This window comes from Plasmodium gallinaceum, assembly GCF_900005855.1.
Source record: "Plasmodium gallinaceum strain 8A genome assembly, contig: PGAL8A_v1_76, whole genome shotgun sequence".
Classification (NCBI taxonomy): Eukaryota; Apicomplexa; class Aconoidasida; order Haemosporida; family Plasmodiidae; genus Plasmodium; species Plasmodium gallinaceum.
The window spans coordinates 787,877-809,205 of record NW_021628238.1 but is presented as its reverse complement, the minus strand read 5'-3'; the positions used below and the strand labels follow the sequence as shown (position 1 = coordinate 809,205).

Genomic DNA, 21,329 nt, shown 5'->3' with positions numbered 1-21,329 from the left:
ATCTTTTTATTTTTATAAAAAGAATTTTTTAATATAAATTCGTTATTATATATATTCCTGCTTTTCTTATCTTTAATTTTTTCTGTTATTTTTAAAAATATTTTATTTAATGTTTTAATTAATTTTATAATAGTTTTTTTTTCTTTATTTTATTATTTAAAATATTTTAATTCATTTAAAAATAGATAAATTCTTATTTATTTATATATTTGTTTTTCAATCAACGGATAAAAGGCTTAAAAAAATTATTCTTTTTTTATCTTGAATTTAATAATGAAGCATAAGTCACACTTAAAGCAGAAAAATAAGCATTTTAAAAAATGTAAAAGCAAAAAAAAAAAAAAAAGTATAAATAATATACAGAAAAAAAAAAAGAAAGATATAAGTGAAAAATATAGTCATATTTTATATAGAAAACATCAATCTCATAATACAAAAACAGATAACATAAAAAATGAAAGAGAAGAAAAGTCAAAATATATACCATTTTATGATTCATTAAATATATGCATTGTAGGTTTTCATGAGGAAGCAGATGTATTGTCTTTTAAAAGAGAATTTATAAAATATTTGTATGAAAAAAATGAACATAATATATTAGAAGAAGATGTAAAACTATATAATGTATATACGATACATTCTGATAAAAAAAAAAAAAAGAGATCTTTAGTAATTTATGATGTACCTAGAGATATATACGGTATTATAGATGGAACAAAATGCGCGGATTTAATTTTGTGTATATTTAAAGATGCTTCTATTCAAAATTCTGCATTTGATGAATTAGGTTATGAATTATTATCAATTTTAAAAACACAAGGAGTTCCTTCAGTTATTGGTATAGGATACAATACTAGTGAATGCAACAAAAATTCACAGAGGTATGTTATGAGATATTTTAATTCAGAATTTACCTTAGATGACAAAATATTCTTTATTAATAGAAATAATAAAGATTACGATTTTCTAAAATTATATAACGAAATAATGAGTATGAAAATAAAAAAGGTATCTTATAGAGAAGGAAGAGGATATATGATAGTAGATTCCTATTCATATAATTCGGAAAATGATTCTATTTATTTAAAAGGGTTTGTTAAAGGTGTTGGATTTAACGTTTACAATCCTATACACATAACTAATATTGGTGATTATTATATAGATAATATTTATGTTATAGATGTTTTAACTCAAAGGAAAAATAATGAAAATGTAAATGCAAAAAATTCATTTCTTTTAAATCAGAATGATGAACAAAAAAATAGAAATAATTTTTTAGATAAGTTTCTTATTGATAATAAAGATATGAATCAAAATATTAACTATAATTATATCCTTGTTCAAGATAGCAAAAAAAATAATAATTTTAATGATGAAGAAGATGATTTTAGATGCATAAGACCATATAATATAGAAGAGAATAATTTGCTAGTTAAGAATTTAATGACTCTTCAGAACAAACATATGTCAGAGTCATTTCCTTCCAAAAATTTTGGTTATACTAATGATAATGCAGATAATAATAATCACATTGTGTATAAATATAATATAAATGGTGGCTTAAATAGTATAAATAATAATACAAATAATATATATAATAATGTGAATAATATAACAAATATGAGCAATATAAATAATATTAATGTGAATAATATTTGTAATAATATTAATAATACGAGTAATAATGTAAGCAATATGTATAACAATGGAATTACGAGTAATACATGGACATATATATCTAACGAAAAACGTGAAGTGAATGAAGATATTATTTGCTCATATGATAAAAATGATACAATAAATGAAAATAAAAATAATTTTTGCAGTTTTATAGATAATGAAGAGTCTTCAAGTAACAGTATTTTATCTGAGGAAAATAGTTCTTATGGAGATAATGAGGATATAAAAACAGAAGGTGAAATTGATGATGATTGTATTGAAAGAGACTCAGAAAATTATGATAATGTTTATTTGAGTAAAAATATAAGCGCCAGAGAACGATTTAAAAAATATAGAAGTTTGCAAAGTTTTAGAACGTCATATATAGATGTTTATGAGGATTTACCTATTGAATACTCTCGTATTTATGATTATGAAAGTTTTGAAAACTTAATTAAATATTCAAAGAGAAAGTATTTAGAAAATTGTAAAATTATAAACAATGAATTTACTCTAACAGATGCTTATTGCTTATTTATTATTAAGAATGACGGAAAATTGATTAATTTAATCAATTATAAGACAAAAAAATTACCTCTTGTTATATCAAGTTTATTACCATTTGAAAGAAAAGTAACAGTTGTAAATATGGAAATAACAAGGACTCCTTTTTATGCTCAAAAAGTAGAATCAAAGGAAGTTTTTGAAATTGTATGTGGTTTTAGACATTTCATGAGTTGTCCTATATTTAGTGAACAGCTAATTAAAGGAACACAATCAAAAGCAAAATATGAAAAATATTTGAAAAGTGGAAATAAGTATGTTGCTTCTATATATGGATTTACAACAGTAACAGCCTCTCCAGTTTTCATTATAAAAAAAAATATTCAAAGTAAATATAATAATTTAATAGATAATGAAATGTCTGTTAAAGAAAATTTTTCGCAGAATTACAATAATTGTGAAATGACTAAATTTGATATTTCGAATGATTTATATAACAAAAAAAATACTTTTTTAAATGATATAAGTAGTAGTACTATTGACCTAATTAAATCAAATGTATCTAATGATTATAACTCCGGTTCGATATTAATTGCTCATGGAAAGGTTATGAATTGTGATTGCAAGAGAATAATTATGAAGAGAATATGTCTATGTGGAAAAATTTTTAAAATTCATAAAAAAAAAGCTGTTATAAGGAATATGTTTTATAGTCCAAAAGACATAAACTATTTTAAGCCGGTTGAATTACATACAAAATTTGGGTTAACTGGAAAGATATTAGAATCATTAGGTACACATGGGAAAATGAAATGCTTATTTAACAATGTTTTAAAACAACATGATAAAGTATTTATTTTTTTATATAAAAGAGTTTATCCTGTATGGTTTCCTTTAACATGGGGTGGAGATCAAAATATAGGTCCTGATGATAAGCTACTACAGAAAAAACGAAGAATATAAAATTCTATATAAGTTTTTTTTTTTTTTTTTTTTCTGCTTTATATTTATAATAGTAGGAAAAAAAATAATTAAAATTGATAAACATTCATTGTTTGTTTCATTAAAAAATTCATAAAAAAAATTTAATTTTTTTTTAATATTTTTAAAACTTTTTTTTTATAACTCCCAACTTCATGTAAAAAAAATTAATAAGTTTCATAAGAGTAAAAAAAATTTATAAAATATTTTCAAAAGCATAAGAATATTTTTTATTAAAGTAAATAACATTTTTATGAGGTATTCATCATTATTAGAAGTAAAAAAAAAAAAAAAAAAGAGAAAGCTTCTAATATGTTTTTTGTAATAACTTTTTTAAATTTCTTTTGCTATATATACAATAATTTCTTATTTTTTGTTAAGTGAAATATAAAGTAAAAAAGTAAAATAATGAAATAAATGAAGAAATAAAACATACACACTTTGAAATATACTATAGTATTACTAATTTTTAATATTTACTTTTCAAGTTATTATTAATAGGATATAAAGGTTTTTTTATAGAAAAATTCAGGTTCTTTTTAGAAACTTTTTCTTTAGTTATTTTTTAAAACTTATAGAGAAATTGACATTTTTGTTTTTCAACTTTTTTTGATGGCTAAAGTGCATATTTTAGCAATATGTTGATATTTAAACAAAAAAATTAACAAAAAGCACATATAGTGTACTTAATGAATAAAAGTAAAAAAATGTGTATGAATAGATCATCAGTATGCAAAGGAAAATAGTTTTCTAATAAAAATAATATTAAAAAATTATTTCATTTTTTATATTTAAATTAAAAAAAAAAGTAAATATGTAAAATTAAGTATGGCATAAATTATTACATTAATAAATTTATGAATCTAAAAAAATATATTGATAATTAATGATTTAAATAAATAATAAAAATAAATAATACAAAAAGTAAAAAGATTTAAGAACAACTGTTATATATATATATTAAAAGAGATATTAGCACAAAAAAAAAAAAAAAAAAAAAAAGTTAAAACAAAATTTTTTTTTCTTTTTTTTTTTTTTTTTGTGTTGGAATCAAATTTTTTTAAAAAGAAGAATAAAAAAAATTAATTTTCTTGTATGAATATAAATTTTATGATTGTAAGTCCTACAGATATTTTTATTATTACTATTTTTCTTTATTCCTTTTATAATAATTCAATATTATCTGAGTAATTTTTGGGTGGGGAAATGTTTCTTGATGTGTTAAAGTTACTTTGATTTGATCTATTTCTGGCTATTTTAAAATCATTATTTTTTGATCTATTCCTTTCATTCGAGTAAGGCAAAAGGGTAGGAACATCTTCTTCATTGTCATCCTTTAAAAATTATATAATACAGAAAAATAATTTTTATTTATTTATTTTTTTTTTTTTTAATAATATAAAATAAAGATAAAAGTCAAAGAATTATAATAATAAAATAATTAACATGAAATACACAAAAATATATGGAGAAAAGAATCAAACAAGATATAAAGACGCAAAAAATGTAAAATAAAAAATATAAAAATTTCATACTTGTTCTGCATCTATAAATTCCATTTCTGGCTCAAATACATTCGTGTTTACATTTCCTCTTTTGGTTTTAATAACTGAGTATTTAACATGTTCAAATGTATCAAAACCTAATTAAAAAAAAAAAAAAAAAAAAAAAGTATTAATTCATAGTAATGTATAATATAATAAAAGAAAAATTTATATTTAGTTAAAAAAATTAAACTTATAAAATATTATAATTTAATGCAATTATTCCAAGATATATAAGTGTAAAAGGAAGGAATATATAATATATTTATATAAAAAATAACAACGAATTAAATTAAAATTAAGGAATGTAAAAATTTATATATATATTATACCATAATTGTAGAATAAATTTTTAAATTTAGGATTTCGGCATATATATGTAACAATAAGCATTATCATGGCCATAATAAATATTATGAATAATATTGATTTGGCACCTAAAAAGGATATAAAAAGAATAAAAAAATATATAAGATGAAAGGAAAATGAGAAAATTATATATATATATATATATATAATCCTTACTTCTGTTAAATGGAGCGTGTGCTGGACAAGGAACAGGAACTTTTTCAGGAACCCATCCATCAATGCATATATCACCAGGAACTTTTCTGTAAGCATCTGCATAAAAATACGAACTGCTTGTGCATCCTTCAATTGTTAGGGTTGGATCGTTAGGTTTACATTCATAACTTCCTATCTTTCTTGTAAAACCTGTTTCACATTCATAATCTTCTGGTGTACATTCACATGGTTTTTTATCAACAATTCTTTTTAAATCTTTTCCATTAAAACATTCAGATGTTTGCTTCCTTCTTGTATAAGTAACCTTTCTTCCTAATATACATTTATCAGAAAACTTTCCACTTGAAGGGGTCCAAGTTTCATAATCAGAAGAAACAGAATCAGCTGCCCATAAGCCTTTACATGGGGGTTGACCAAGAGCATTAAAATCAAGATGATATAAAACTCCTACATCATTTCTAGTACCATATACTAAAAATTCTACAGAAGATGAATTAGGTTCTGCAACAATATTATCAACATCAATAGAAAATTGCCCTAATTCAAAATCAAACCAACTTTGTCCTTCATTCCAACTAAATACGATTTGATTTGTTTTACGTAAATCATCAGCCATGACTATTAATCCACCATGATCCCCATACTCATAAATATATGGACCTTTATGAGCTTCAACCCATGTTACACCACCATCTCTTGATAAAAAAGTATTAACTTCATCGCTTTCATATCTCAAATGACTTCCTACATTACCTGTTCCCATGATTATACCAACAGCATTTTCAATGGAATAAAAAGGTGCATACTGATGATAATTAGTAATACCATGTAAATGCAAATAACAATTATCTTCACAATCATATTTATTTCCCCTACTATCAACTTTAGGTGCTTTTAAATAAGACCATGCACCTCCTTTATCAAAAGAAATTACAGTTCTAACTAAATCTTCATTTTTTCCCTTAGCTGCTTGTTTTTTTCTTTTTTCAACATTTGTTTCAGACATGCTGAAATCTTCTTCTAATTCAGATTTAAAATTCTTAAATCTTAAATCCTCTTCCTTTATGTCATCATGAACATCTAAAAAATTTGCTATATACACACCATCTAAACTTAATACTCTATCAAATTCACATTCTCCTGATGATGTTCTTATATTATTTGGTAATGATAAAGTATAATTTAATCCTGAAGCATCAGAAATGTAAACATTACCTGTATTGACATTATCTGAAGATAATCCATGATTTACATGTAACATTATAGCACCTTCTGATGTATCTAAAACTGTGTACGATTTTTCATGTATATTTTCTGGTAAATTAGCTTTGTTAAAGGTTTTTCCTCCATCAGTTGAGACCATCATATTAACAGTTTGCTTAATTACGTCATTTAATTTTGCAACAAAGATATATCCATTAGATATTAAAAATTTATTTCCTTGCTTCACTAAAACATCTACACTTTTTCCAAAATTGCTTGTGCATACAAAATCAACATCTTTAGACCATCCACTGAATCTTTGTTGATGTCCATTTCTGTTTTTGTGACGAGTATAATATATAGTATCTTCTAAATGTGATTCCTTATCTCCCCAATTAAATTGAACAACATAAATATCTATTAATTGAAATGTTCTACCTAAATCTTTTGTTAAAGATAATGTTTGCATGCATTCTCCACTTTTTTCTGTGCTTGAATAGCAAGCTAATGTCCATGATGAAACTAATGCCCAATGAGTTTTAGTACTATGAAATTGCCAAAAATTTATTTTATTTTGGTAATTTACTAAACGGAACGTTTCTCCTGAATCTTCTGAAATGAAATGATTTTTTTGATTACTTATAATTAATACTATGTTTTTGTTAACTGGATTAACCATAATAAGATCTACGACGATAGTTTCATTTGATTGATTTGTAATATCATTTCTTCTATTTGCACTTTCTGTTAAATTTCCTGTTATATTTGCCCATATTTTACCTCCATCTGCGCTTCTATACAATCTTCCTTTAACTGTTTTTACTAAAACTGTCATATGATTATGACCACACCACTGAACATCATCCACAGCACTATCAAAATTTATTTCACTCACTGAAACCTTTTTTTTTGTTATTTGACATTCTGTTAAATTTATTAAATAAAATATAAAAAAAAGGAAAAAAAATAGATTTTTATTTATACTTTTAAAAAAAAATTTCTTTTTCATTTTTGCTTTATTTGAATAATTTGTAGATAACAACTGGTTTTTTTCATTAATTTTTTTCATTATTTATTTATTCTAAGAAATAATAAAATTTCACAAATATTATTTCTCTTTTTTTTTAATTTCACATATGAAATTTTACGTATTTCCTTTTGTTATCAACGTTTAGTATTTTAATAAAATTTTATTAACAAAAAAAAAAAAAAAAAAAGATAAATGGAAAAATAAAAAAGATATATACATATATATATGTATATATATATATATCTTGAACATGTTAAAATTTTAAAACATAATAAAAGAAAATATATATATTAAAAAAAAAAAAAAAAAAAATGAAAAAAGGAAAACTTTGTTTTATATAATATTATTTTCATTTAATTATATAGTTAAAAGAATTTTAAAAAAATAAAATATATAAAATATTTTTATAATCAACATTTTACATTTTTTTTTCTATGTTTATGTAAAGCTATTTAATAGTTGCCTTAAAAAAATATAAAAAACAAAAAAAAAATTTATATATTTCAAGGTAAGAAATACTAAAAAGGTTTTCAATATATTACAGTAATTAAATAGCATATTAAGCATGATTAAGTTATAAATAAAAATTTTATATAAATAAAAAATAATACTTAAAGCTTATCTCCTTTTTTTTGCAACTTTTTTTATTTAAAACAAAACAAACTTAATTTTCATGAATATATTTTTTTAAAATTTTCCTGTATATCTAAAATAAAAAAAAATATATTTTTTAATCGAGAATATATAGTATATCAACTAGGTAAAAATAAAAATTAATTAATAGAAAAATGAATACCAATTGAAAAAAACTGTCTATAATGTTCATTTATATATCGTGTATATTATGTTGGTATTATATATGAGCCGATTTATATATTTATGTTAATAATTAATCCTACTTTTAAATATAGTTTAACTTAGAAATAAGCATAATTTAAAGAAGACAAAAAGAAAATGTTTGATTAAAATTAAAGATCAATGAATTACATTGTAATAATTATAAAATTATTCTCCTTTATTAAAATAGACATATATTTTTTTTATTAGCTTTACAATTAAAAGATAAATATATAGTTTATTAAAATTAAATATATATATATAAAGATTTATATAAAAAATAAAACATTAAAATAAATTAAATTTTTGACATATTAAATTTACTTAGATGAAAAGAAAACAAAAGTAGTTAAACAATTTACATGGGAATAAAAACACTAAATTGTATTTTGTTGAAACAAATTTTTTATAATAAATAGGATTCATGTTTTTCGATTACGTAAAAAATATTAGAACTTATACATAATTATGTTAAATTATTTTCCTCATATTTCATTTAATAATTTTAAGGAAAAAATATTTTTTTTAAAATATAAGAAATAGGAAATACAAAGTGATTATTTAATAGATAATGAACTTTAAAAAATATTGTTCAAGAAAATTAAAATATTGAGATTATAACCATTAGATATAATGCTTTTTTATAATAAATTTATATTTATTTATGGAAATATTAAAAGAAAAATATAAAAAAAAAATTTTCCTTTTTTTTTTTTTAATTAAATTAACAATAGATTCTTTTGTTACCTTCATTAGGTAAAAATATATGAAAAAAAATTATGTTAATATATTTTATTTTTTTTATTTATACCTTGAAATAACTTTTTTAATAAAAACATTTTTTTTTTCCCGTAAATGATAATTAATTTTATGTATTTTAAAATTTATAAAGTATAGAAAATACTAAAAATATAATAAAACTTTGATATTTTTTTCAAAATTTTGTATTGTAAGTTTTGATAAAAATCTACATGATCACATCTAAAATTAATTCCACCTAAATAATTATATGTATTCTTTTATTTTTTTTATTTTTCTTTTAATATATAATTTATTTTTGTTTAAATATATACCATGATGTTCATATAATTTAAGAATGAGCTCTATACAAAAAAAATTACATAGAAAATAATGAATATTTATGTAAATAATTAAATGTCTACATTTAATTTAATATAAAATTTTAATTATAGATAATCATTATTATATAAATAATATGCACATCAAGTAAGTTATTTTTTTTATAATACTTAAATTTCTTTTTGGGATATATTTTATGATATGTATAGTAACATTAAAAAAAAAAATCACACACACACACGCACACACATTCTCATAATAATATATTTTTTTTTTTTTCTCCAAAAATAAATCTTTATAATAAAATACTTTTTTAAAATATCAATATTATATGATCGAATTATATTAATTTATTTTTTCTTTTTATCATTTAAGTTTTTAAATATATTTTCCATATTATCGTTTTTCTTCGTTCTTATATTTATAATTTTCAAAGCATCATTTTTTGATACAATATAATTTTTTTACAATTCTATACATATTTTTATCTTATTTTTTATCCTTAATTTTCTTATTTATTTATCTATTTTAATGTATTTGTTTTTTTTTTTCTCTTTTTTTTTTTTTTTTTTTTTTTTGATCCTATGTGCATGAATGCGCATTAAAATTTTTTTACATTTTTAAATTTTGTTGAAAAAATATTGATATATCACTTTTATTAAACTTCATATATATTTATATATATTACCAATTTGACATTTTATTATTAATAATTTTTTTTTTTTTCTTTCTTTTGGTTTAATTTAATATATATTTTAATTGAGTGTTATTCATTTTACTTCAAAGTTTCAAATTTAGTTCATTACTGCAATCAACATATGTATAAATAATGAAACTTTTAAAAGAAGAAATTATAAAATGAATTTAATTTAAAGTATTATCTTTAATTTTTATCAATCATAATTGATATGCTTGCTTGATAAAGTTTTAAATATATATTTTTCATTATAATCGAATTTATAGATATGGTTAACCCATAAATTATTAAAATATTTATAGATTCTTTAAAAGCCACTTAATATATATACGGTATATATTTGCTTTATATATTTAAATAATTTATCAAAATACTAGAGAAAAAGAAATCAATTAGAAAATAATAAAAAAAATTATTCATTTTCTAACATTTTTTTTAAAATTTAATTCCTTGTAAATACATATTAAGCTATATAAGAATTAGTATTTATATCATAATAAATTCTTGTTTATAATTTTATTTTAGAGTTAGAATTAATTAAAACTAATAAAACTTAAAAGAATATTATATTTTTTTAATTATTGAAGTTTCATATAAACTTTGTCATGAATACTTAAAAACGGAATTATGGGGTAGGATACGAACTTTTATAAGAATATACACATATTTTATGATAAACAAATAAATGAATTTTTATAATAATTCCATAATGGTTTATTTAAATATTTCCTATGAAAAAATTTCTAATTTTTTTTTTCTTAATTATAAATTAAAAATAGGAACACACAAGGAATGTTATCTGAGAAGGAACAGAAAGATCTGCTACAAGCATCTAATTTTAGTGAAACTGACATTAAAAAAATGTATAAAAGATTCATTGAACTAGATACAAATAAAAATGGAGAATTAGATCCGAATGAATTATTCGATGTTCCTGAAATATGTGATGTAGAATAAAAAAAAAAAAAAAAAAATTTATTCTTGAATTTTTATAAAAATTACTATTATTTTTATTTTCTATAGAAGGTTTTATAAATATGTAATTTATGTACATATAATAAGATTTTTCTTCTTATAAATATAAGTAGATTTTTATTTTTACATCTTTTAGAATCCTTTGGTGAAAAGAGTTATATCAATATTTGATTCCAATTCAGATGGAAAGGTTTCCTTTGTTGAATTTTTAGTTGGAATAAGTATATGATAGATATTATATTTTATTAATTTTATATTATTAAATGTTTTTAAACAATACAATTTTACATATTTTTTTTTTTTTTTATATGCTTATTTTATATTTTATCTTTAACACATTTATGAATTTTTATTCTTAGCTAAACTAGCATCAAGCACTGATGATTTTCAAAAAAAAAAATTTGCTTTTGACGTTTATGATATTAACAAAGACGGGATGATTTCTAATGGAGAGTTATTTACTGTGATGAAAATGATGGTTGGAAATAATTTAAGTGACATACAAGTATATTTTTTTTAATAAAAAAGACAGAATTTTTATATGTAGAATATATTATATAAAATAATTTATGTATGATTTTTTATTTATTTTTCTTATCTATAGTTACAACAGTTAGTAGATAGAACTATTATACAAGCAGACAAGGATGGTGATGGAATGATTTCATTTGAAGAATTTAAAGATGTAATTATATATTTTCAATAATATATATATATATATATATATATATATATATATATATATATATATATATATATATATATATATGTATATATATTTTTATTATTAATATGTTTTTATGATTTTTTCTTTTTATTTTTTTCAGATGATATCACACATGGATGTTGGAAATAAATTGAAACTAGACTTATAAATTAATAATTATTTTTATTTGTTTAATAAATATAAAATACTTCATTTTTCTTATTTGTATAACATAAAAATTTTGATTAATATTTGTTTGTTTTTTTGCTTTTTTTTTTTTTTTTTTTTTAACAATATATTTCATGTTAATATTTTACTATAATAGAAGTTTATATAGCTGAAAAAAAAAAAAGTTACACTAAAGTATTAGAATAAATGATATATATATTTTACATTATTATATTTGTTTATAAGTATTATGTGCATTTATTTTAGATGATTTTTAGAATTAATTACAATATTCATAATTATTATTGATATCATTATTAAATATAATTATTGTTCTTACAAATATGATCATAACTAAAATCATAATTATTTTTTTTTAATTGTAAATATTATTATAGTTATTAACATTGTTATTAGCATGAATGTTTATTATTATTTTATTTTTCTGTATAGAATAATATTCATTAAAATTTTTTTAACATATTTGCAAAATTAATTAAAAATAAAAAAATACACTATTAAATATAGTTTCATAAAACATTTACACACTTTACTATATATATATAAATATATATTCATTTTTTTTACCGTTTATTATAAAAAAACTCCTGACCGACTGCCACTTGACCATCTATCGACAAAAAAAAAAAAAAAAAAAAAGATATAAAATAGACTAAAACAGCAATTCCATTTGTATTCAAGAAAAAATATAATATTGTCGAGCACTGCATAATTATTACTTTTTATTTTCTCAAAAAATAATAAAGGTAGAATATTCTTATTTTATATGAAATTATTCTATTCCTACCTTACTTTATTTCCTATATTCTCCATGATTTCAATTTTAATAAATTTTATTTTTAAGAGCATTTAATTTTTGTAAAATAAAATGATTTTTTATTTTAATTTTTATTATAAACATTGAAAATTTGCAATTTTTTTACATTTTTTTAAGATATTTTTTTTTTTTTTTTCATTATAGAGTAAGCATAATATGGAATTTCTTTATGTTATTTATCTTATATTAATTTTGATTATTCAATTATGTTATTCTCAAAATTATGATAAAGAAAATTTAAAAGTAACAGAAAAAAAATATGAAAATAAATATATGTATATATATATGTCTTATTCTTAATCTTTTATAATAATTAATTTAAATTGTTTACAATTATGAAACTAGTATATGCTTTTACAAAAAAGGAAAATTTTTTTTTTTTTTAGAAACTAACAGAATATCGCCAACAACATAGAAAAACAGTTGATGGTCGACTATGTGCAGCAGCTTTTGTACAAGATGATCAAACATATACTGATTGTACAAAAGCAACAGATCCTAATGGAATAACAGGAAAAGAATGGTGTTATGTAGAAGTTCAATTAATAGGAAAAGGTAATAGAGATTGGGATTATTGTAAAGGTGTAATTAATTATGATATTGTTCGCTCAAAAGCTAGAACTTTTTTTCAAGCGAAATCTAATGAACTAAGTAGTGCTGTGAATAAATTAGATGAAGAAAATAAAAAGCTAGGTAGTATATATGAAAAATACCAAGAGATATGTGGAACTACTTCTGAATTATTAAAGAAGAAAATTCATGAAATTAATGATATAGCTAAAAATTCAAGTAGAAATATTAATAAATTATTATTACTAGCATCTTCTATAAGTGATACTGAAACAAAAATGTATGAACTAATAGATGAAGTGGAAAAAAATAGAAAATCATTTCTTGAAAATAAAAGAAATTGTGGTATATTGAAAGGATATATTGTTGAGGAGAGAGCGAATGGACTAATAGGTAGTTACTATGATAATGCCTATTTTACAGGATATCCTACTTCAATTAATAATGATAAATATTTAAATTTTATATGGGATACAGGGGTTCCAGTAGAAAATATTCCTTATCAGCACTTTTCCATTAGGTGGGATGGATATTTAAAAATACCACAAACAGATAATTATGTTATTATAATTGAACATGATTGTGGTGTACGAATATTTCTTGATAATTCTCCCATAATTGTAGATAATATGCCACATCCTAAAGAAGATGAATCAGAAGAAAATAGGCCTATATCTATCCTTCCTATAGAAAAAATAAATGCAAATGTTCATAAAGTCAGTTCAGAAAAATTAGGGCTAATAGGAGGGAAGAAGTACAAATTTCGCGTTGAATATTTTCATTTAAGTACTATTAAATACGAAAATCCTGATATTGCTCATATAATTTTATATTGGAAATCTGATAATATAGCAGAAGAAATTATACCAACTAATTATTTCTTTCAAGGAAATGTAACTAGCCCTTTAAGAATTACAGAACTAAAAGGTGATGAATTTGAAATTATTCTGCTTGAAAATGGGACATATTCCTTTATGAATTCTTTAGATTATATAATTACAGATATTCCTACTATTCATGAAAAAGCAAAAGGTATTAGAACACGTTATGACTTTAGCAAAAATATTGTTAAATTTAAAATAAATGTATTTAGCACAGTTTTTATAGCAATACCACAGAAAAATGATATTCCATTTAATGAAGTATTTAAAAAAAAATTTGTAAATACAAAAGAAACCTTGTCCATATATCAAGTACAAAATACGAACACAAAAGAATCTAAACAAAACATATACAATATATATTCATCTGATTATCATGAAGGAGATGTAGTTATAACTTTTCCAAAATCAACACCTTTTATCATATTTGTTGAGCAAAAAGAATTAAGATCTACCAATAGTTGTAAGGGATATGTGCAAGCAGTTTCTTTAACAAATTCAGTTTATTTTGATTCCTGTTATAGTTCTTCTTACGAATCAGAAAAATTTGATTGTAATGCTGGTTTTAGTGGAAACAATGAAGAAAAAGAACATTCTACATGGAAAACATCTAAAAACAAATCATTAGGGCAATATATAAATATTAATTTTAAAAATGACATAGATATACACTCTTTTACTTTTAGAACATTAACTTCAACAGAGAATGTGGTTAAAGAAATTTCTTTATATTTTCCTAATTTAAAAAGTCCTGAAGTATTTTTAATATCTCCTGGTCATCATAATTATAATCTTAAAATACCCATAAAAACAAAAACAGTAAAAGCAGTCATATCGAAAGTAAACGATTCAAAAAGTCAGAGTGGAGGTAACATCACATTTTATGGTATCCCATGTATAGATTCGAAAAATCAGATAAAAATTTTAGAAGAAAAAAAACAATATGAAATTAATGTTTTTTTTAGAAGTAAGAATGTCAATATATTAAAACCCTTGAATTGGCTAATAGATAATGGGTTGAAAAAACAATCACATGGAGCTTTTAAATATGGATGGGAAAAATTGCCTACTCCTATAGGAATGGAACATTTAGATAAAAAAGATCTTTCTCATGCAGGAATTTCATTTCATCCTATTGAATGTAATAATGATTCATGTGATACTTTTAATAAATGGTCAATAGATTTGTTACATGAAGGAATGTATTATGTAACAATAGAAATTGGATCACCTACTGGAAGACAAGAATTAAATTCAATTAAAGTAAATGATCAAAATTTTATAAATGACATTTTTTTAAAGTCAAAACAGTATACAAAAGTTACTGGTGATGTTAACATAAATAAAAACAAAACTCTTGAAATTTCTACCAACACAAACACTGTAATACAGTCCCTACAAATTTTATTCCTCCACAAGTAAATAACAAACATATAAATTATGTTTTATATTTAATCAATAAGAAAAAAGAAAAAAAAAATTCTGATATTTATAAATTTGTGATTTTTTTTTTTTTTTTTTTTTTTTTTATTTATTAAAATTTTTTTTACTTTTTAGAAGCAATTAAAATTTATAGTCTTTTACTTTTTTTTTTTTTTTTATCATGAGTGATAAATATTTTTCATAATATTTATTTTCTTTTTTTTTGAACAATATTTTTAATTTCTTAACTTTATCTGAAATCAAATATTATTAAGTAGCAATTCTCTTCTTATTAAATATAAATTTTTTTTGTTAATTTGTACACTTATTTATTTTTTATTTTTTTTTTTTTGTTTTCCATATAATATAATGAATTTTTTCTACAAAATATTTTTTAATATATTTTTCCCATAATCATGGAATTGTTCTATATAAGTTATAACAAGTATGTTTAAATTCAAATACATAATATTTGAATATTACTATTTAAACATAAAATATATTAAATGGTGGTATACTTTAAACATTCTCGCAATTTTTTTTTAATATATCATTAATGGATATAAAATAATCATTTCATAATATGAATAATGATAAAATATATCTTGATTTTTAAAAGAAAAATATAGTTATAATTTATTTTTAAGAAATAGATTATCTGTAAGTTTATATAATTTTGAATTATTTTATTTTTTTCATAAGCTTACTAATTTATTATTTCTAATAATTTTAATAAACAAAAATAATAAAGAATAAAAGAAGCAAATATTTTTTTCTTATATGCTATTACTTGTTTACAATTATAAGAGTAAAATGAAATTAATAAATTTTTTTTTTCATTTCCTTTAAAATTTTTAGTTTTTTTAACTGAAGATATATATATATAATTACATACATACATGTTTTATTCTAGGATCCAAAAGCCATAAATTTCTTAAAAAATAAAAAATCAATTTTGATTATTCTTCATGTTATTTAAAATATATATAAAAGTAAAAATTAAAAATAAATTTTATTAAAGGTGCAATTTCTTTTTTTCAATAAAAAAATAAAGAAAAAATATATTATTATATATAAATAAGTTTAGAAAATTCAGAAAAAATAAAAAATGAAAATTTTTAAAAAGAATAATTTTAAATAATTCAATTTTTTTTTTTTTTTTTTTTTCATAAAATGATGAAAAAAGAATATTAAAATATTATATATAAGGATATAAATGTTACAATTAATTCTTTACAATTTCTAACAAATAAAAAAAAAAAATGGAAGTAAAGGATTATGAAAATTTAAAATTTTTTAATTATATTCCGATAAATAAAGAGTTAAAAAAATTATGCGTACCATGTCCTGAAACGGATGAATATGAAAGAAAATTAGATGAAGAAATGGAAGAACAATTAAAAAATGCTTTTCAAGGAAATATTCTTGATCAGATAAATGCAAAAAACATTAATGCTGATTTGAAAAGAGATTTAAGAAAAAAATTAAATATTTTATCTAGAAAAACAGATAAAGCTATTATTGAATTAATAAAAAGGAAAATAAATGAAAATAATGATATCCCAATGTCTAACGAAAATGATGAAAATACAAGCATAACACTAAATTTTGAAAAAAAAAATGATAACTTTGGTCATGTTTTATATCAAACACTTAACAAATTAGATGATATGGATAAGTCAGATTAAAAAAAAGTTACCTATTTTTTATAATTAATCTTAATTTTTTAAAAATCCATTTTTTTATTTTAAATATCTCCTTAATTTTTTTTGTATTTGTTTTTATTAAACTAAATTATAAATTACATTAATATCCTCATTAATTAACTACCAGTTTATTTAATCATATTCCACTTAAATTCTTTGTAACAGAACATTTATTTTATTTTTCCATTTATATTAATTTTTTTCATTATTTTATAAAATATATTTTTTTTTTAAGTTTCATCATTTTGAATTAAATTCAATTAAAAAAAAAAAAAAAAAAAAGTATAATTATATAAACATATATTATTATGATAAAATTTTAAGAAACTTAAAAATATGTTTTTACATAAAAAAAAAATAGCAATATATGAACTCTATATTAAAAATGGAAATCAAATATATATATAAAGGACAAATATTATTTAATCAAATTAAAAACATACAAATTGTATTTTTTAAGAATTATTATTCATACAATTACAAGCATTCAAATAAATCGTTAACGTAATTTAAAATCCAAAGTGGAAGATAGCATAATTCTTTGTATAAAGTTGAATCAATCATATGTTCTTCATCTATATTATTTATTATTTCATTATATTTTTTTTGCCATATTTCATATCTACATTTCTGAAGAGTGTTAGAAAATCTTTTATCTTTCTTAATTTTTTTATATGGGGTATATATTCTTTTAGGTTTAATATATTTAGGAACTCTGGTTACTAGTTCTCCAAGCTTGTGCTTATTATTTATGAAAATAGTAGGACAAAATAATAGTTGTGAATTAAAATTATTATCTTTTAATTCATTTTCCTTATTTGTGTAATTTTCTATATAATATTTATCTATTTTATTATCTGATATATTACTATTTGCTTCAAAATTTTCTTTGTGAAGTTTCTTTCTAACTGAATTGTTTCCTTTAATGTCCTCATCTAATATCATCTGTTCATTTAAATCATTTTTTATAATATATTCATCAGAGTATTTATTATGGTTGACCTTATTTTCATTATTATACATATTATTATCATTATTTTCATAATTTTTATTACCAATTACATTGTCATAATTATTAATATTATCTTCATTTTCTGATGAACAATTTTTTGTATGACTTTTTCTTTCACACGTTTCTATAGTTCTAACTTTTGATGTATTCGTATATTCAATATCATTTTTAGTATTTATTTTGATAAGTTTTTTTATTTCAACATTTTTCATTAAGTTATTATTTTCTCTTAAAGCGTTATTTTCATAGGAATAACTATCTCCTAATGAATTATTATTATCTAAATTATTTTTTACTAATTCTTTATTAATTTTAATTTTATGAGTTTGTTTGTTTTCACTCATATACAGGTCATAAAAAATAAAAGTTCTTTTTTCTTCGTTTTCATCAGAACAAGAACTATAATCAAATAATTTTCTTTTTTTTCTTTCTCTAAATTTATAACGGTTATTATTAGTGTACGTTTCCTTTTTAATAAATGAATTTATGAAATCATTAGTATAAAAATTTAATTCTTTTGATAAGTTAAAATTTTTTATAAATATCTCATATTTATCATTATTTTCATTTTGTGTATAACTAATTTTTTCTTCATTATATTTATTTATTATACAAAATAAATTGTATAAAAGTTTGAATGAATTAGGCAATTCAAACGGCATATAACATTCATTTTTAAAAAGGTTTTCCCTACTTAAAATTGCTAAAAGTTCAACTTTTGATTCTGCTAGGAAATTATTTGGATTATAACCAACATGAACATGTTCATTCAAAATTTCTGAGATATAGTAATTTTCTAAGTTTCCACTAAAATTATCATATGAATTTGAATTATCATGATTAATATTATTATTATTTAATTTAACATTTTTATCATTTAATAATCTCTGATCTGTATTTTCAATTTTATTAGAATTATTCTCATAAAACTGCTCTGTGCTCTTATCATTTATATATTTATTTTTATACAAGTTAAAATTTTTAAAATTTTCTTTGTTATTGTTACCTTCATCCATATCATCTATATCATCACCATATGTGTATGCAACATGAACATTCCATGTGTTTAATTCAATAAAAGAACTGTATCCACTGCAAATTAATTTTAATAAAATAAAAGAATTATACCACAACTCAACTTCTAATAAACACGTAGATTTTGATTTTATTAGCCATATACCTTTAATTCTATCTAATTTCTTTATTGATACCTCATAAATACTATCAGTACTTACAGTTTTTATATTTTTAATCATAGAACATTTTATTAAAAATATTTGTTCTTTAAAAGTATTGTTATTTTTTTGTCCATTATTAAATATATTATGATGACTCTCATTATTAATTGTGTTGTTAATTTCTTTCTTTTTATTTAAATCATCTTCACCATTGTTCAGATGTATTTCTTCATTTAAATTATTTTCCATATTAGTGAAAGAAAAATTTTCAGTTTCTTCGTTTTCTGAATTATTTTCGTTGTAATTATTGTTTTTCTTTTTAGATATCTCTGATTTATACGAATTTTTTTCCATATTTTTTATTGTAATTATGTTATCATAGAGTAAATCAAAATTGCTTAATTGGCATCTTACTATAACAATTTTTGCATTTCTAATTGATAATGGATTAAGGGAAAATTCTTTGATAATGATGTCTGAAACATTATTTACATTTGAATGCAAATTTAAGTTAACTTCTTTTGATAAAAAAGATTTTTGATAATTTATTAAACAACTATAAGAATTTTTATTTGCAAATTTTTTTTTTGAAGGATAATAACTAGCTGGTACTATATAAAAACTAGAACCAAGACAAAAATGAAAATCAGCTTTTTGAGAATGTTTGATAGAATTATGATGAAAAAAATCTTCATAGGAATTGTTCCAATCTAATAGAACATCAGTACATATTCCTACTGGTGGAAAAGAACATAAAAAACATAAAGAACCTGTAGGTTTAAAACTTATAGTAGGTATAACAAAATCTCTTAAATACCTTCTACCACAAAAATCACATCTCTCAATGAAAATGTTTCCATGTATTTCTGCTATTTTTGAAAATTTTGTACCACATCGATAATGTAGTGAGTCTATATTTTGAGTTATTAAAAATTTTATAATATTTTTATTCATTAATTCTTTTATCATAATATGTGTTTTAGATGGTAAAGCTAAATGAAGATCTATAACTTTTTTTTTCCTTTTCCCAAATATTACAAACTTCTCCGAGCTTAAAAAATTTGTTACATTTGATTCGTTATCGTCATTATGAACTTTTTTTATTTTAATTTTCTCTTCATCAGAACTTCCTTTATTTTTGTTAAATTTTTCTAATGGATCTTCTTTCTTAATATTTAATATAGTCTCTTTTAATTGTGTATTTTTTGAATTTTCACATAAATTATTTATATTACAATTTTCATTATGTCTTTTTTTACTAATCAGATTATCATTATTTAATAAAAGTTTACTATTATTATTTAACAAATTTTCAGCGTTGTCTTGTACGTTTGTAAAACTAATGTTTTCATCTAAATTATCTTCTGAATCTTTTTCACATTTAATATTTGTATCTAATTTTTTTTTTTTTTCATTTTTAATAAAATTAATATCACTTTTTTCTTTTTTATTAATTGAATAATTTATGGATGAATTACTTGAACTATCATATTTTACTTCTAAACATTTCTTTTTTTGTTTTTGTTTTTTTTTTTTATTTTTTACTTCTTTAAGAAATTCATTTGTCCATATTCCTGTAGGACCTCTAAAATCTTGTAGACCACAACTCGTTGATATACCAGCACCTGCGTGCACAACTATATAGTTACTAGTTTTTATTTTTTCAATTAACTCTTTTATTTTTTTTTTTTCTTCTTCAACATCTTCAAAGTATTCTTTTTCGCCTAGTGGCCCTTTATACTCATTTTTTGACAATCGCAAAGCATAATTCATACAACTCATTTTACAAAAAAAAAAAAAAAAAAAAAAAAAC

The 21,329-nt window shown here is 20.2% G+C and overlaps 6 protein-coding genes across 6 annotated transcripts; 4 read left to right on the top strand and 2 right to left on the bottom strand.

Annotated features, from left to right (window-relative positions):
* Positions 1-273: 273 nt before the first annotated feature.
* On the top strand, positions 274-3,126 carry TSR1 (ribosome biogenesis protein TSR1, putative; the record flags this gene model as incomplete). Its single annotated transcript, XM_028670814.1, has 1 exon — positions 274-3,126. The coding sequence occupies one exon, from the start codon at positions 274-276 to the stop codon at positions 3,124-3,126; it is 2,853 nt and encodes a 950-aa protein (XP_028527529.1).
* A 1,181-nt stretch (positions 3,127-4,307) lies between these two features.
* Positions 4,308-7,485, bottom strand: PGAL8A_00211000 (sortilin, putative; the record flags this gene model as incomplete). Its single annotated transcript, XM_028670813.1, has 4 exons — positions 4,308-4,478; positions 4,680-4,786; positions 5,021-5,125; positions 5,214-7,485. The coding sequence occupies 4 exons, from the start codon at positions 7,483-7,485 to the stop codon at positions 4,308-4,310; spliced, it is 2,655 nt and encodes an 884-aa protein (XP_028527528.1).
* A 3,202-nt stretch (positions 7,486-10,687) lies between these two features.
* On the top strand, positions 10,688-11,910 carry CNB (protein phosphatase 2b regulatory subunit, putative; the record flags this gene model as incomplete). The annotated part of the gene is made up of 6 exons (XM_028670812.1): positions 10,688-10,692; positions 10,840-11,008; positions 11,172-11,256; positions 11,395-11,540; positions 11,640-11,720; positions 11,863-11,910. 6 exons carry the CDS (start codon positions 10,688-10,690, stop codon positions 11,908-11,910), a joined length of 534 nt encoding a protein of 177 aa, XP_028527527.1.
* Positions 11,911-12,903: 993 nt separating this feature from the next.
* PGAL8A_00210800 (LCCL-like protein, putative) lies at positions 12,904-15,620 on the top strand (the record flags this gene model as incomplete). The annotated part of the gene is made up of 2 exons (XM_028670811.1): positions 12,904-12,990; positions 13,134-15,620. 2 exons carry the CDS (start codon positions 12,904-12,906, stop codon positions 15,618-15,620), a joined length of 2,574 nt encoding a protein of 857 aa, XP_028527526.1.
* A 1,262-nt stretch (positions 15,621-16,882) lies between these two features.
* PGAL8A_00210700 (conserved Plasmodium protein, unknown function) lies at positions 16,883-17,308 on the top strand (the record flags this gene model as incomplete). The annotated part of the gene is made up of 1 exon (XM_028670809.1): positions 16,883-17,308. The coding sequence occupies one exon, from the start codon at positions 16,883-16,885 to the stop codon at positions 17,306-17,308; it is 426 nt and encodes a 141-aa protein (XP_028527525.1).
* A 495-nt stretch (positions 17,309-17,803) lies between these two features.
* Positions 17,804-21,289, bottom strand: PGAL8A_00210600 (transcriptional regulatory protein sir2b, putative; the record flags this gene model as incomplete). Its single annotated transcript, XM_028670808.1, has 1 exon — positions 17,804-21,289. The coding sequence occupies one exon, from the start codon at positions 21,287-21,289 to the stop codon at positions 17,804-17,806; it is 3,486 nt and encodes a 1,161-aa protein (XP_028527524.1).
* Positions 21,290-21,329: the final 40 nt, after the last annotated feature.